We start from the raw sequence: 18,245 nt of genomic DNA, 5'->3' as shown, positions 1-18,245 counted from the left end.
TGCCATTCATATGCCATTCATATGTATCAACTGGTCATATTTCTGTTGTCAGTAAGTCATGTCTTGTATCATCAAAAATCAATGATTTATAAAGGAACTATGCAATGATATCAGCAGTATTACTGTTCATTTGTAAAAGACAAACATAGCTCACTTGTTCATACTCATAGGATATAATATATATATAGTTAGCTTCTTGCATGATTTGTGTTTCTTCTTTTTTTTATTTTGACAGATTAGCTTATTTCTAAAAATTAGATAAAAAATAGTAATTACATTTGTATAATAATTTTACATTAATAAATATTTATTATTGTTACTTTCTGGTCAAAGTCCTGAGTTTAATAGTGTGTCTTGGAAAAAGATTCTTAAACAGGTACATAGTAAATTGAAAAAGAAAAAAAATCAGCTCTTTTTTGTATGTCATTACCAAAAAGCACATTATGAATTTGGAGGATAGTCATTTTTTCATGCAGTGCATTTCTCAATTTTAGTCGAGGCTCAATGTTTGGTCCAGGATCATATCGCACATAGGGTTTGTTTTACTGTAATTCAATGCAGGAAAATACAATAAAAGTTCATTGTAAATTCTACGATAACTTACTTGAATGATAAGTTATGCGTGTCAAGGCAAGCTTAAAGAAAACTAAGTGACTTTTATTAGCTAGAAAATCTTCATTAGAAGAAAAAGGTAGTGTACATGTGTTAAAATGCTTTTTTCAAATAAGGCAGATCAATTTCATCCAATATTTAAGACATAGAAATGAGTATAATTATTATATTAGAATTGGACATAAAGGATTAAAATATAGGCATTGCCTGTTAGGTAATCCATTTGTATTACTTAATGGAATAAAATATGTTCTTTAAAAAAAAGGATTTAAATGTAATTGATGGCAAATTGATATAGGCAATGTTACTTTGCTTGAAATTTAGACCAACATGTAAGATATTAAGTTTTGTGATGTTTACTTCTGAGAATTTGACACTTAAGATTTAAATCAAATTTGTTACACATCACACTTAAGTGGTATAAATAGGGAGGATCACTCAGAAAAGGAAATTTTAACATTACATTCACACATTTAATGGAGTATAGTTATTTTGAGTCAATTTGATATCATGCGTAAGGAGTCCTGGGCTTACAAGTCATTTTTAGCTCACCTGCCTGAAGGGCAAGTGAGCTTATGCCGTGGTGTGGCGTCGGCCGTCCATCCGGCGTCAACTTTTCATTTAACAACTTCTTCTCAATAACCAAGAGGCCCAGGGACTTGATATTGGGCCTGTAGCATGCTGGGGTGAAGGGCTACCAAGTTGGTTCAAATAAATGATCTTTACCTCCATTCAAGGTCACATGGGTCAAATAGGCTTAAATCTATAAACAATAATTTTGCGATAGCCAAGATTCTCTGAAACCTGATATTAGGCAAATATTATGCTGGAATGAAAGACTAGAAAATTTATTGATATGAAAAACCCAGCATACACTGATATTTGAATAAAGAGGTAATCAGCATAGTATGTGTAGAAATGACGTCAATCAACTTCAAAGTTGCGGTAGAGCCAGGTGTTCGATACAGGCCTATTGGGCCTCTTGTTAGGTATGTGCTAGTATAGATAGTGTTCAGTTATTCATATGATAATGAAGGTGCATGTTTTACTTCATAACATGAAAAAATTCATAAAACAATGACGGGTCAACTTGTCATGTGGTTGCATGTATAATACCGGTTATGTCATTGTCGATAGATGTTAGACATTGGTACACAAATATGTGAGAAACACACACAAAATTTAATCCTTGAAATACTAAAGGATCAAGATAAAAGTCAGAATTCCTATATTTGTAAATAATACATATTGATTGTACCAGTTGTGTGTAGGGATAGCTGACATCAGCATTATCTGATGTTATTATTGTCAGCCTGTCTATGTACATGCACACTGATGCCAGTTGCTATCCCGATGTTGACTATCCAAAGAAACCACATGCTTTACACTATTTTTGGAAACTAGTACTATAATTATTTATACCCCAATAAAACACGCTTATTTGATTTTTGGTACTGTTGCTGATATTCATGATGTAGTTGCTGTTGTAACCTGATCCAGTTAATATCAGCATGCTGTAATTTTGGTGAACATTGTTCATTTTGTTTTACGATCAGTAGACATGCCAGTCCACATTAGCTTTAACATTGACTGTCAGAAGTGTTCATTTATCATCATAATACTGCAATGGATTATTATCAATTGATTTACTATTTCTGAAACATGTATATATTGCAGATATGCAGTTGATGCATTTGAAATAGTAAATAAAACCAGAGTATGATATTGTGTGAGCAGTGTATAGCCAATGTGTTATAACCCACTGGTAGAGTTGCTCAAGATCTGTGCATGCCGGCTTGACAGCCATTCCTGGCAAACTGTCAAGTCTGTATCAGCCCAGGCCAAGGAGATCTGCTTGAATACATTTTAAATGCATTGAGTTGTGAAAAGACTATTATATATATAATGCTATATATATACAGAAAGCAGATGAAAGTAGCCAAAAAGTTGATTTTGTTATCTTAGGTCAGGGAGCCAGTATCACGAACAATGACCAGAGGGAAACAGGCCGATGAGGTAATGATCTTGTAACTTGTATGCATTGCTATATATATATACCAATGTGTTGCTGTTCTTCATGTCAGATTTACCAATACCAATATTAAATCTTGGTTTTATGTCATCCAACATCAAAACAAAAATTTCAAGATTAAAAATGGCATTAATACCAAAAATAACATGAAAAAAAATCTTGTCTGGAAATTAAAAAGTTATTGAAATTTGAAAAAAGGATCTTGTTGAAAGTAGAGCTATCTGCTGTACAATGTAGGTGTTGTGTACTATAACTATTGTCTGACATGAAGGACTAACTATAGGTTATTCTGCAAAGTAGGGTATATGTTGTGGTGCCTCCAACATGATTAACATGCCAATGACAGAAGAAGTCGCAACTTCAAACACCACAGGAGGGTGTAGGTAATCACTCTGTTCATGTATATTTGTTTCTTTTCAGACGAATGAAGGTGTTTTTGCCAACCATAGGTTTACCCATTTTACAACATCATTAATTGTAAGTATTCTTGACTGATAATCACTTTTCCCAGCACCTGTTCCTCTTTCTGTTACATAATGAGAATTTCTAATCATGAAATATAGGGCAAGCAAACCTGTACTTGGTAACATACATTGCATTTGATCACCAGTCAGATAAAATACTAGTCACTACATATAATGGAATTTCATACAGAATCACCAGTCTTTATTGATCCAAAGATAATATGCAGTCCCTGACATCTAAAAATAGATGGAGTAATTTTCAAACCAGGAAGAATTGACTGAAGCAAAACAAATATATTAAAATCTACTTTGGAGGAGAATATTTTATGTTTAATAAGGTATTCATATGTGATCTACACTAGAATAAAGATCCACATAAAGCAGTTAGTAAAGACATTACAAACGTTATATGAGGATGGACATGTTAATCTTCCTTCCCACATTGATATCAAACTAGACAAAAAGTAAAGCTGATCTACTTAGATCACTTCAAGGTAAAAAGACAATCTGGATTCGAGAAATAACAAACATGTGTTTTACTCTTTGGTGTGATGAAATATGTCTTTGAGAGCCTGTAACAAGTATTTGCAATAGTGGAAGATGTCTTGGTAGACTGTATTTTAAATATTCACGGTAGTAAAGGATATCACTGGTGGTCTGCAATCCATCGTTAGACAGAACAAATATGCACAGACTTTTAACTCTTAAATTGGTCTGTCTTTATTCATTGAACAAAAACCAATAGTGTTTTACTGGGCACTACCACCACCAGCAGTACAATATTGTGATAGGAAAAATCCATATTGTGTTATGTTGATGAAGACATGTAGTATGCCTGTGTGTAGAGCTAGCATTGATCTGAGAGTTTATGGGGGAAAGTATATAGATGGCGTTGTAAGACCGGTGTGTGTGCCCACATCTGTTGTACAACAGGTGTACCCATAGACCTCAGCCACCATACTACACTATATCTCTCGTTCAGTTGGTTGTAATTTAGATATATGTAGAGTATTGCCATTTCTTTGTATTGAGGATCATAGACACCATAGTGAAAAACTGAAAGGAGTTTGACAGCATATGAGTTGATTGGGCTTCACTTTGCTAAGGATTCAAGAGTTCTAGATATAGATATAACATTTTGGTGAGAACCGAGATATACTTTTCTCTTTCTTAATTAAGATAATTGCTCTGTGACATTTACTATAGTTGTATGACATCACATCAACAATGCATCATGACTATGTTATGTCAACATTGCACATAAACTAAGCCAAGAGGACAAGTGGAAAAGACTCATTCACCTCATTAGTTTAGTAGGATGGGGAAACATGATTTTTTTTAAAAATTTTCAGATTGATAATGGGCAGCATATCCAATTGAAATTATTTTATCTTTTAAGCCAAATTCACCAAAAAAAACAGCAGTTTATTTCTGACAATTTCCTTCCCAATTCACTACTTTTCTTTTAAAAATTGGGCAAAAAAGACCCTTCCTAATCGAGTGAAAAAAATCTGGGAGTGCATCTCAGCCAGAAGGGAGTATTTTCAAGTTAACAAACATGACCTCTATCATTTCCAAGGAAATAAAAAAAATCCATATCAAGTTATTATTTTATATAACATATCATTGTCAATATTTCATGGTCAGACAAGTAAACGGGCTGTACCTCCATCTTAATTATTAGGACTTAAGCACTAAAACCTTTCTGTTGGACAACATTGTCCATAGATAAGGGGTTAGGAGACCTGTTTCCTTATCAAAAAAGTTGTTAATCAAATTGATCACTGACATTCGTTTCAAGATATTAAAAAATCTTCATAGAATTTTGTGGTTTTGGTATATTATATTCTAAAACCACAAAAGTCAATCAAGGTAAAATAGGTCTCCTCAATTCTAGTACGTTAGGAACCTAAAAATTCTAATTTGTGTCCTGATGAAGCCTCAAAAAGGCGAAACCGGGAGACCAATAAAGATGAACCATTGAGGTCTCCTTTGCCTGTTGTGATTGACCCTACCTACTTTGCATTATACCTTACTTCAATCACCCTGCATATCTCCGGATATCCAGCTCAGGGACCCAGGAACCCAGTACTCCAGCCACTAATAAACTCACTGGCGTTGGCTCTATACCCCTTTTCAAAAGATTTTTATATATCTTTAAATGAACATCGGTGATTAATTTTATTATTTATGCGTATTATGATTTTAATGTTACCTTTGTTTATCATGCCTAATTATGTAGTCAAACATAAATACCAAATTCATCAAAATAATTCTACAAACCCGCTAAAAACATGTGTTCAGGTGATTATCTAATTATAAATCATCATAAAATCTATCATAAAATGAAGGAAGGGCTGGGTGTATTACAAACCTGGTTTGTGGTTCTTTAAAACTGTTAGATTTCTGTTTCTAATATGCATGCTGACGACAGCAATCACTTTATATAAAAAAAAATGTCAATCCTTTCAGAATGGAAATAAACACAGCGTTAGATTTTTTCATGATTTACATATATCATACATTAACAGTCATCACAAAATACATTCAATTTGATGGTTGAACTGTGCAGTTGTGAAATTTTATTATTATTCCTGTCTGGAGATACAGATTAAGTTGAACAGCACTGGTTGCTTCTTGTTAAAAACTTGGATTCTATTGATTTATGATAACATCTGATGACCTTACATCCGGATGTAGACATGTGTTGGGAGGAGAATGTCTAGGAAGAGATAATAAAAGAGAAAATCCCCAAGCAGTATTTGTGTTTGGTTTATAGAATTCTCAATAGTCCTGTATTTGCTAATTACATCCAGTCTCTGCTGCTTCAAGGAGGAGGACTACTTGCGTACATGTTCTGCACCCATTTCACAGCAAACAAAAACTTTACATTAGGGATGTTCTGCATTATGATATGCAATCTTACAAAGGAAGATATTTAAAAAAAAAAAAAAATGAATTGAAAAAACAGATGTTTGAAATATAACATGCCATATGTCTTATGAGACAAAAAGGAATAGTATGAATATTTTTTTAAAGAAAGGTATTGACAATGTAGTATGAAGGAAACATGCTTTTAAAGCTTATAACTACTAAATGGACAGGCTTTTAAAATCACCAAGGACTGACTGAATCCAATGTATTCAGTGAAACTACAAATGTTGGGGATGTGATGAGGACAGATGTCCTCCAAATAATGATTATTTTGATTGATAGCCATTGTCTAGGTACTGTGATGTTAGCTATAAAGTCATATCCTATGAACCACACAACACAAACAGCAACAGTTGTTGTGGGGTTTATAGACTTAATGCACTGGTTGTTCTGGGAAAGCCCCTCTCCTGTCTGCTTTGTGGGACAGACAGGTAGTACACTGTTTATCTTTTATCTACACAAGCCTTATAGACACCACATCTTGCACAGACAAAATCTCCCATAGTCCAATCATAACATATACAACGCAAAATCCCTGTTACTTCGCAATAGTAGAAAGTTATTGGCAGGCCATTTTTGGGCTGGCTCCCCTCCAGGACTAATTGTGATGTATGTAATATTGGCAGTCTGATGCTATCAGTCCAGTTTTCAAACCAACTTTATTATGAATGGAGGAACAGTATTATGACTTTCTATTGTTCTGCAGACTGGTGAAATTCTGACATCTACACCCCAGTTTTTATTAGGGATCAGTGGTTTTTGTTATATGTCTGATCCATTTATCAAGTTTACTAATATATGCCATTGACATTAATGTTTACCAGTCTCTGTATAGGAATGATTGCAACAACTTTATCTCTATCACAGGGTTGTGTTGTACGGTTACAAGTGAAAAATGGAGGCATTTATGAAGGCATTCTGAAAACTTTTAGTCCAAAGGTAAGTACTTCATTTTTTCTGAAGTGTGAACTCTGTTCTAGATAAAAATAAATGAGATAAGACAGGTACTGGTAGTATTTATAGGTGAAAGTTGAGACACTTGTGCAATATGCCATGTATTGGTGTATAATGATTTCATCAAGTGTTTATCATTTAATGGGGCAGTGGTATGTGTTATGTTTACAGCCATAATGTACAGTTAATGTGTGCTTGGTTCTCCAATAGCATATGGAGCTAACTAATTAGCATGCTCCACATAGCAAAGGTACATCCTATCCAGATCTAGCTTCACATGTCTAGTGTCTTTATACATTGTAGACGACCCTGTTTTTGTTTGGTATTTCAACATAATGCTAAATGTGTATCAGTAGTTGAGACAATATTATCTAGCTGATACCAGAGATTTCAAGATCATGGGGGGAAAAAACCCATAAAATTCCCAGTCTGTTTTATGGTATATGACACAAAGTTGTGCTGCATGAATATTCATGATGTACAACAAGATGTGCTTTGCTTCAAGGTAATTGATTTGCATTACCTCTTTTGAATTGTTGATGATAGTGCTCTGCAACTTCTTTGATATTGATCCTTTATATTTGTTTTCTGAGATAGCATGAGAGATAAAATTATAAAAAGAAAATCTCTGGTGATGTCTGATACTTTATATATATTAGTCTGTAATCCCCTACTGGTGAACCCGGGGGACTACAGGTTTCTTCTCCGTCCGCTAGTTCATGTGTACATAACACCTAACGTTTGTTGGTGCTCTAGCAACTTTATTCCTTCAGGGTTTTTGATCAAACTTCATACAATGATATAAAGGATCATAATATCTCCGACAAGTTCGAGTTGCAGGGTTTTTGGGTCAAACAATTTCAGTTACTATTCATATTTGAAAACACATGATTTCTACTGAGTGGATAACAAAACTTCTTATGATTGTTTTTAACAAAATAAGTTTGTGATATAAAATACTTCAGTATGTATATATATATATATATATAATTAAAAATATATAATGTCCTTGTGATGGATATACATAGTAATAATAAAAAAAAAAAACACAAACCAGAAATTCACACTAGCGCTTTCACATGCTTTGAGAGCAAGCTCTTCAGGTGTAATGAAAGGATTCACATGCTATATAACCATGACACACAGTGATGACGTCACAAATAAATCCTTTCATTACACCTGAAGAGCTTGCTCTCAAAGCATGTGAAAGCACTAGTGTGAATTTCTGGTTTGTGTTTTTTATTATTATTACTATATATATATATATACCCAAAAAAACAAAATAAGTTTGTGATATAAAATACTTCAGTATATATATATACCACAAAATTTTGCTGTAATTTATTAAAAGAACACTAACTCCCAGAGAATTGAGTATTATAAATTTGTACCAACCTGTTACATTCTAAAATGTGACTGTTCTATTCCTTGGGTATGAATTCAGTGAGAGAATAATTTCTGTTGTATGGGCATCTGGACCTAATGTTTCAAGAATGCCTGGTGGACTGTCAGGAGTGAGTGATTTGCCACACTGCTGTCCATTGTTGTGTATTGTTTGTTAGTGGTGACGGCTATTCCTCCATCAGTGGCAGATGCTGCTACTACCTGCTGCATTCTTATTGCAGTCAGCTTATCTACTACTATCATGATGAAGATATCCTGTAACATAAGAAAATGTGTAACATTCAGGATACATTTGAACCTGACTGATTAGAATATTTTCATTCTAAACAAGTAAAGTTTCAGTGCTAATTTTCATTCTAAACAAGTAAAGTTTCAGTGCTAGCATGAATAAGTTTACAGGATGCGAGTTTCTTAAGTTTGGAACGAAGCCAACTAAACTGATATGAAAGTTTGGATTGATGCTCACCCGCTGATGTAATGTTTGTTTTCAGATGGATGTTGTACTGGAGATGGCCCACAAGTGTGAAGACCTCGGAAATAACAATCAGAATGCTGTATCTAGTGTACCCTCGCGGGAACGACTTATAGAGAAAATACTTTTTAGTGTTGGAGACATTTTAACTATTTGTGCTATGGATGTGGATATGGAGTATTCCGTGAAAGGTACCACCCATGATGACAATCTAGGTTGTGTTGGTATCCTGTTACATTTGGTCTCTTCCACCCAGTCATTTCATAATGGCTTCTCCCAGTCATTTCATAATGGCTTCTACACCAGCCTAATCACATCAGATGTGTTCCAGCTGCAATCAGATATCAGTTTTGCATCACTTTAACTTAGATTAAGTCCGTAATCTTGGACTTGGTCTTGAGAAATCAGTTTGATGCATAAATAAAGAATTTGTGTCAAGACCTGAGATTCTGAATATAAAATAAACTGAAGTTTTATGTATGATTAATTGTTTAATGATGTACACATTACTTCAAATGTGATCTGCAGACTATCTCAAGTATGTAAAACAAAAGATTTTCAAAAGTTTTGTTCACAAAACATATCTAGGTATTTTCTCGGCTTTTGAAATTCTTATTTAATTTGAACTTTTTTAATTGATTGTTAATTTATAATATTAGATTACACACAACAACATATAATGCAAACTATCATATAACTTGTTTTACAGATGCATTTACAGACAGTGCCATCAGTAAACACAATGGACAGACGGGAGAAAGTCCTCTACGTGAACTACAGCCCTGGGAGGGTGAGGACGGTGAAGAACTTGGGGGTCTAGAAGGTGGCGACCCAGCAGTAAGTCATTCTTCATGTAGATTGTGATAGGGAATAAATAAGCAGTCCTATGCCTGAGGAACTTTGAGGGGTCTCTAGGTTAGAGATATTATGACTGACCTGTACAATCTCTGACCTATAGTCATTATTGACAAATCTCTTGATTACCTGTTCTGGGTATTAATAAATCTTTGATAACCTGTACTTGGTAATTAGTGATTCTGCCTGACCTATTCTTCCTATTGATAATCCTGTCTGACCTGTATATGGTATTGGTAATCTTGTCTGACCTGTATTTGGTATTGGTAATCCTGTCTGACCTGTATTTGGTATTGGTAATCCTGTCTGACCAGTATTTGGTATTGGTAATATCCTGACTGACCAGTACTTGGTATTGGCAATCTTGTCTGACCAGTACTTGGTATTGGTAATCTAGTCTGACCTATATTTGGTATTGGTATTCCTGTCTGACCTGTATTTGGTATTGGTAATCTTGTCTGACCTATACTTGATATTGGTATTCCTGTCTGACCTGTATTTGGTATTGGTAATCTTGTCTGACCAGTACTTGGTATTGGTAATCTTGTCTGACCTGTATTTGGTATTGGTAATCCTGTCTGACCTGTATTTGGTATTGGTAATCTTGTCTGACCTGTACTTGGTATTGGTAATCCTGTCTGACCTGTATTTGGTATTGGTAATCTTGTCTGACCTGTACTTGGTATTGGTAATCCTGTCTGACCAGTACTTGGTATTGGTATTCCTGTCTGACCTGTACTTGGTATTGGTAATATCCTGACTGACCAGTACTTGGTATTGGTAATATCCTGACTGACCAGTACTTGGTATTGATAATATCCTGTCTGACCAGTACTTGGTATTGGTAATCCTGTCTGACCAGTACTTGGTATTGGTAAATCTGTGTGACCTATACTTGGTATTGGTAATCCTGTCTGACCAGTACTTGATATTGACAAACCTGTCCGACCAGTACTTGGTATTGACAATCCTGTCTCACCTATACTTGGTATTGGTAATCCTGACTGACCTATACATGATATTGACAATCCTGAATGACCTGCTCTTGGTATTGGTGATATCCTGTCCAATGTATTCAGTATTGGTAATTCTGTGATAACCTTTAGTCGATATTGATTAATTTGTCTGTCCAGACTTCAACTAAGCTATATATTTATATATATATATATATATTTATGTATTATCTTCAAATCCCCTCTGATTTATTTTACAGAATGGCTGGGATGCAAATGAAATGTTTAGAACCAATGCAGAGCAGTTTAATGTCAAGTCAACTTATGATGATACATTAAAAATGTACACGTAAGTAACATGGAATGATTCAGTATCTCAGGATATCATTTTAAAAATATGATTATTCCTATAAGCCAATTTGATCTAGGTGAGAAAAAAAGTTCATGATCCCCAAGAAACGAGAGACCAATTTTTTTCATTAACAGTAGCTACATGTTACAAGGTGTGACGGCATAACCTTAACTCTTTACGTACTCATTCAAAGTTCGCCGTCACTACCGGAAGTGAATGCTGGGTAGGTCCTTTGTGTATTGAAGCATATGGCTATCACATCAAACGTCGATAAAACTATTTTGTACTGTTGTGTGATGCTTAATATTAAATGAAGTTTATCGTATGGAACGAGTACTGGGTACGGAAACTCTTTTACCCAATTTTTCCTTTGAAATACGACTAAATCACCAGGCAGAATCGCAGGAAATGACGTGTCGCATGTGTGCAAGTAATCACGCAGCCAAAATTTCATTTTTTAGTTGTGTAAAAATATTTTACGTATTTCTTATTTATTTTGATGATAAACGTTACTCAATTATATATATTCTATCGTTTTTAATAGTTTTATTGTGTTGAACACCTCCAAAATCTCCCAGAAAACGAAAGTAAATTTGAGGCCGCCATTTTGTAGCTATGTAAACAACATGGCAAAAACCGGCGGAATTCTTTGAAATAGACAATCTTAACGCTGAATATGCTTCTGGTACATAAAATAATTCATCCATACAATATTTACATTGCTTATTATTTCTAAAAAAAACATCATTTCCGTGTCAATTCCTTCATATGACTATGCTGAACCAGCAAGTAATATCAACATCTTTCACGATGTTTTCCGACGATTTAAGTCATCACAAAGGATGGAAGGCATGTTAATTGCGACGTGTGTAGTCATCATGAAGGATACAAGAGCACGTTTTTGTGACGTGTGTCGTCGCCGTGAGTACGGAAAGAGTTAACTGTTCATTTTGCCACTCCAAACACTTGAAGGACTTTTTCTGATTTTCTGTCTTCGTTTATGTGAGAGTCATATTTCCCACTACTCAAATACCTTCCTTCACACCTCAAAAAATCTCTTGTGGCTTTCATTACTCTGGTACTCATGATAAATATGATACAGTGATATATTTTTTTCTCAGTTTTATGCATGTTAACTTTCTTTTTCAGGACCCCACTTGACAAGACAGATTCTACGGAGTACAAAGCGCGAGAAGAAAAAGCAGCAAAAATAGCATCTGAGATTGAAAAAAGTGATCAGTACAAGATTAGAAACGCATTAGAAAATGGTGATGAAATGAACGAGGAGGATAAATTTAGTTCTGTGAAACGGACACAAGATAATAACTCTTCCCAGTCTGGAAAGTGAGTAACCACATAAAGCTGGTTCCACTGTACACCGTATATAGGCTAACTAAAGCCTCAGTGTAGTTGTGTGATCATGTGTTGATGGTCTGTGTGACTGCCCAAAGGGGTCATTCTATCATTTGGATTTACATGATTTAAGCCAGCTCTACACAAACAGGAAATTTTCTATATTTATTCATAGTTTAACATCATTGATAACTAATTATTTTGCTATATGACATTTACTGTTCTGTTTTCAGTACTTTTTATGTCAAAGATATATTACAGATTTTACCTTCTAAGTTTGAATTACTATTTTTTCATGCACTTGCACTGTTTCATAGACATAAAGAATGAGTAAAGATTCATCAACCTTCTAACAATTGTATGCTGATAACAAAGCCTTCTTTACAGATATATACCTCCAAATAAACGAAGTCAACATCCACACCCGCCCAACAGGAATATACCAAGAGGAACAGTACAAAATCACCAATACCACAGCTTGCCAAACCGAGGAGGGGCACCACTACCACAAAGGATAACGTCTCCTCCTCAAACTGTACCAGTGCATAATCCTCCTCCACCAGTGATAGAAGAAACTAAACATAATCATATAGGTAAGAACCAGCATTACTCCAAGGAATGGCCATCACAATCTTTACTTTGGCTCTAGTAGTAAGGAAAGATAACATCAACTTTCATTGGTCGAGTAGTGAATGACTTCGCTTTGTTATGATAGATATTTACAGCCTTTAATACCCACCTACTGCACAAGCAGTCTCTTTATCATCAGTGTTATATAGTCATAATTATTTATAGATTGTGCAGAAACTATTAAATTATCTTTGCATTGGACATAACTTTTTATAGATTGTGCAGAAACTATTTAATTATCTTTGCATTGGATATAACTTTTACATTTTCAAATACATTACGGTAATACTGTAAAAGTACTTTATATAGCACACTTAAATTTGAGCACATATCTGAATTTTAGCAGATTAGCGCATTAATGAATTGGCAAGCAAAATTATTGTAATAAAAACAACATATTGAATGTGCTATTAGCACAATCATAATGTAGTGTTATGCCTCTTGCATGAAAATCGCTAAAATAAGATTACCAATAAAATGTGTACGTGTACTGTACTTCATGTTCTTTCAAACAGTTTTTATGAAATCTTCGTACACATCATCAGTATTTCAGGTATATGCACAATTGCAATTAATTTTTCATTCTAAAACTACCAACACAAAAATGTATTATTAATAATCTGCAATATATGTCTGAATAGAAAAAGAAGAAAATAGATGGGGAGATAACTCAGAACAGTCTACAAAAGCTAGTCCAGTCCCGGAATCAATAGATAAACAAGATAGACAACAACCACCACCTGTACATACATCACCAGTGTCAAACAAAGTAGACCGGAGGAACTCCACTCCTAAAGGTAAATAATGGACAAGTTACGGTATAGACTGGAGACTGATAGAGTTACAAAGTAGACAGGAGGGACTCCACTCCTAATAGTTACAGTACAGACAGGAGACTGTCAGAGTTACAAAGTAGACAGGAGGGGACTCCACTCCTAATAGTTACAGTACAGACAGGAGACTGTCAGAGTTACAAAGTAGACAGGGGGGACTCCACTCCTAATAGTTACAGTACAGACAGGAGACTGTCAGAGTTACAAAGTAGACAGGAGGGACTCCACTCCTAATAGTTACAGTACAGACAGGAGACTGTCAGAGTTACAAAGTAGACAGGAGGGACGCCACTCCTAATAGTTACAGTACAGACAGGAGACTGATAGAGTTACAAAGTAGACAGGGGGGACTCCACTCTTAATAGTTACAGTACAGACAGGAGACTGTCAGAGTTACAAAGTAGACAGGGGGGACTCCACTCCTAATAGTTACAGTACAGACAGGAGACTGTCAGAGTTACAAAGTAGACAGGAGGGACTCCACTCCTAATAGTTACAGTACAGACAGGAGACTGATAGAGTTACAAAGTAGACAGGGGGGACGCCACTCCTAATAGTTACAGTACAGACAGGAGACTGTCAGAGTTACAAAGTAGACAGGGGGGACGCCACTCCTAATAGTTACAGTACAGACAGGAGACTGTCAGAGTTACAAAGTAGACAGGAGGGACTCCACTCCTAATAGTTACAGTACAGACAGGAGACTGATAGAGTTACAAAGTAGACAGGGGGGGACTCCACTCCTAATAGTTACAGTACAGACAGGAGACTGATAGAGTTACAAAGTAGACAGGAGGGACGCCACTCCTAATAGTTACAGTACAGACAGGAGACTGATAGAGTTACAAAGTAGACAGGAGGGACTCCACTCCTAATAGTTACAGTACAGACAGGAGACTGTCAGAGTTACAAAGTAGACAGGAGGGACTCCACTCCTAGTAGTTACAGTACAGACAGGAGACTGATAGAGTTACAAAGTAGACAGGAGGGACTCCACTCCTAATAGTTACAGTACAGACAGGAGACTGATAGAGTTACAAAGTAGACAGGAGGGACGCCACTCCTAATAGTTACAGTACAGACAGGAGACTGATAGAGTTACAAAGTAGACAGGGGGGACTCCACTCCTAATAGTTACAGTACAGACAGGAGACTGTCAGAGTTACAAAGTAGACAGGAGGGACTCCACTCCTAATAGTTACAGTACAGACAGGAGACTGTCAGAGTTACAAAGTAGACAGGAGGGACGCCACTCCTAATAGTTACAGTACAGACAGGAGACTGATAGAGTTACAAAGTAGACAGGGGGGACTCCACTCTTAATAGTTACAGTACAGACAGGAGACTGATAGAGTTACAAAGTAGACAGGGGGGACTCCACTCCTAATAGTTACAGTACAGACAGGAGATTACTATTCGTGCTAAATGCATGCTCTGGCTTATGTTGTCCAGAGATGAAAACAAAGCTGTTTGGTAACAATAGGTCTTTTAACCTCAGATGACTTTAGTTATACACAAGTACTTCAAATTATAATTATGATTCTATGTTGAAATCTTACGATCATTTCATGATTTGCTTTTTTCCGAAGTCATTATGAAATATTGACCAGTTTGTTTTATTACTTTGATGAAGGAATCCTAATATTAAACTTTACAGAACTAGCCATACTTTAAAGTGGAACATTTTAGTTTGAAGTGCACATGTAAACAGTAGGTGTATTGTTGTATATTAAGGTGTATTTACTATTTAGGCTATATATATTGATGTTTTAAATCCCTTTTAATGTTTTACTGTTTCTGTTTACAGCAAGGGATGCTATAATTGAAGAATTGAAAGGTTTTAAGAAACAATTTAAGGTGAGTGAAACTAAAGAAAACTTAATTTGATTAAAAATATACACATGAAGTAGAATTGATATGACTAGGGCTGGATTAAATCTAAATATTCTTTACTAGACGTCAGCTATGGCCCTGTGTGATGATAATTGCAGATTTCTTTTCTTGTTTGTGCAGTGTCAAGACAAATTTCTGACAAAAACAAAATGTATCTGAAAACTGTATAATATTTTATGGTAGTTACTTGGCAAGCATGATAAAAGCAAACAGATATAAACTACCTTAATATATGTTATCCTTTCCTATTTTCTGATACCACTGATACTGTAAAATGGGATGTTATTGCAGATTAATCAGTGTTCTTGATATATTGGTAGTAAAAAAAAAATAAAAAAATCCAAGCTTCACTGAATGTAATAGGCATGTCTTATATATATTGACAGTACTGTATATCAAACATTACCAAAAAAAAAAATGGATTTAGTGATTATTATCATTGTTTTAACTTTTAACACAAAATAGTTAGAGGAATCAAAGGATAGAGAAGATGTGAAAGAAAATCAAGAAGTGTCAACAGAAGTGGCTCCAGAAAAACTAGAAGATAGCACAACACATGAACCTGACAAACAGGAGGAGAAAAAGAAAGATACTAGTGAAATATCTAATGAGTATGTATTGTACTAGAGCAGTTGTGTTAATCAGAGGGTTTTTACAGCCTCAAACTCTAAAAAAGTAAATCTGGATTTGCTGTAATCTGAACACCTGTCAGTTTAATCTAAACAAAAACTAACCTACTGAATAATATCTACTCTTATGTTTAATGTGAAGTAATACAATATCTACTGGTAAGATTGCTGAATATCCACTGGCGTAAAGTTTAAAGTAATTTTTAGCTTGTAGAATTTTACCTGTTGAAGCGAGTAGCATTTGTATCAGCAAAGTACAGTTGAATTTTTTTCTGTTTAAAAAAAAGTATGTTTTTTCTTTGTCTTTGTAGTCTTGTGAAAAAGTCAGAACTCAATCCACTAGCTCAAGTTTTCCAACCAGTAAGTACCAAAATTAGGTCTATAAAAGTGAATGTTGTAACATTTTCAACACTAACGTCCGGTATTACATGTTGTATAATTATCAGAAGATAAAAAAAAAACACTAAAGGGTTTGAATCTGTCTTACATTAAGGCCGGATTTCATAGTTACAAAAAAAATGATTAAATTTTGTGAAAATTTGTGTCTGTGAACTTGTATTTGATACAGAAACAGATCCGCCAACAGATCCCGACGCCACCGCGGCCTCACACCCAAAGCCCCATGGCTATGCCAGCTGCCATGCAAACTGCCCACACTGGTATGTTCCATCAGCAACAGCAGCCAACATTCATGTTGCCACCAGCAGTGGTCTCTATGCCAACACAGGCGCCAACATCGTCACCACAGCTTCGGCCAGCAAAACGAGGTATGTCAAACCACATAAGTCTGAATGTGACCGGAAGTGTTCATATGATGCCATGTCATGTATGGAAGGACATCTATAGTATTTTTCTAATGGTGCTTAATGAATATATTGCTTAATTATTTATGTCAACATTTGTGTATGCTTTTGAATTAACATAAAAACCAGTTATACTCATTACACAAATTCATTAGAAATATGCTTGTATCTTGTGCTTTTGTTTACGGGGCATTACTAGTGTAAGGAAGAAGATTTATAAGTTAGAAACTCGAGTAATGCACGGCCGAGTATCAGTGCTACGTGATTTTTCAGAAACTGTTACTGTTTCAGGACGAGATATTCCCCCAGGTGAGATAACAGACACATGTGTTTTTGGCGTGATTGATATTGTATAATTGAGTGCCTAATGTTCATTTCCTAATGTGTGGTTTTCAAATCTCTGTAGTAGAAGCGACTGAATTTGGGGTTTTCTAACCCAACAATGCCAGGTATGGCTATTGCCCTTCCCCCACTGAAGAAATACCATTTTTACTGTAAATAAGTTTGAATCTTAAGATATTTACATTGCTGATTTTGTTAACTGTCTTAACCACAGGTATTGCACTACAGATATTGCACACCAATTTTACACTGATAGATATATAATTTTACTGTCTCCTAGTGATAACAATTAATTTCACTTCTTTAATATGCCCCTGTCCTGTCGATCACACTAAATAGACATTGTATTCAGGTGTTTCACAGTCTTAAGGATACCAGTTATTTTCACATCCGCTTTTCACTAATCAGGACTAGAATGATCTCTCAAAAACAAGTAGCCAAATACAGCTAATGATTATATTGCGAAGTTGTCCTTGAGCCAAAAATATACAGACAGAGTTCTTAGTGACACTCTGTGTTCAGCTCCATTTCCCTGAAAGCAGACATAAGGCACAGATGCTACACAAACTTTATTGAGTTTTTGTTTTACTTGTCATTTGGTAATTATTGTCATTTATCTTTGATTTGTACCTGTAATATCTTTATACAGATCAGGTTAGCTTATTGTTGTCTATATACATTCAACACTGCAGAAAAAATTCTTGGGATGATCAGGTTATACCATAATTGT

At 35.1% G+C, this 18,245-nt stretch overlaps 1 protein-coding gene across 7 annotated transcripts in view; it reads left to right on the top strand.

The window, feature by feature from the left end:
- LOC117333248 (ataxin-2-like protein) overlaps nt 1–18,245 on the top strand; it is a 47,368-nt gene that overhangs the window by 10,930 nt on the left and 18,193 nt on the right. For 5 of the 7 annotated variants that reach the window (XM_033892464.1, XM_033892460.1, XM_033892456.1 and 2 more), the window contains exons 3-16: nt 2,578–2,628; nt 3,065–3,121; nt 6,910–6,981; nt 8,892–9,063; nt 9,582–9,709; nt 10,941–11,029; nt 12,182–12,376; nt 12,773–12,978; nt 13,657–13,812; nt 15,656–15,705; nt 16,207–16,352; nt 16,682–16,730; nt 16,939–17,137; nt 17,465–17,482. In XM_033892464.1, coding sequence (XP_033748355.1) covers nt 2,578–2,628; nt 3,065–3,121; nt 6,910–6,981; nt 8,892–9,063; nt 9,582–9,709; nt 10,941–11,029; nt 12,182–12,376; nt 12,773–12,978; nt 13,657–13,812; nt 15,656–15,705; nt 16,207–16,352; nt 16,682–16,730; nt 16,939–17,137; nt 17,465–17,482 — 1,588 coding nt within the window. The remainder of the gene's footprint in view (nt 1–2,577; nt 2,629–3,064; nt 3,122–6,909; nt 6,982–8,891; nt 9,064–9,581; nt 9,710–10,940; nt 11,030–12,181; nt 12,377–12,772; nt 12,979–13,656; nt 13,813–15,655; nt 15,706–16,206; nt 16,353–16,681; nt 16,731–16,938; nt 17,138–17,464; nt 17,483–18,245) is intronic. The other 2 variants (XM_033892463.1, XM_033892457.1) reach the window with 2 other exon arrangements.

The sequence above is a fragment of the Pecten maximus genome, chromosome 8, assembly GCF_902652985.1.
Source record: "Pecten maximus chromosome 8, xPecMax1.1, whole genome shotgun sequence".
NCBI classification, from domain to species: domain Eukaryota; kingdom Metazoa; phylum Mollusca; class Bivalvia; order Pectinida; family Pectinidae; genus Pecten; species Pecten maximus.
Note: the sequence above shows the minus strand (reverse complement) of the source record. Positions and strands in the feature narration are given on the sequence as shown.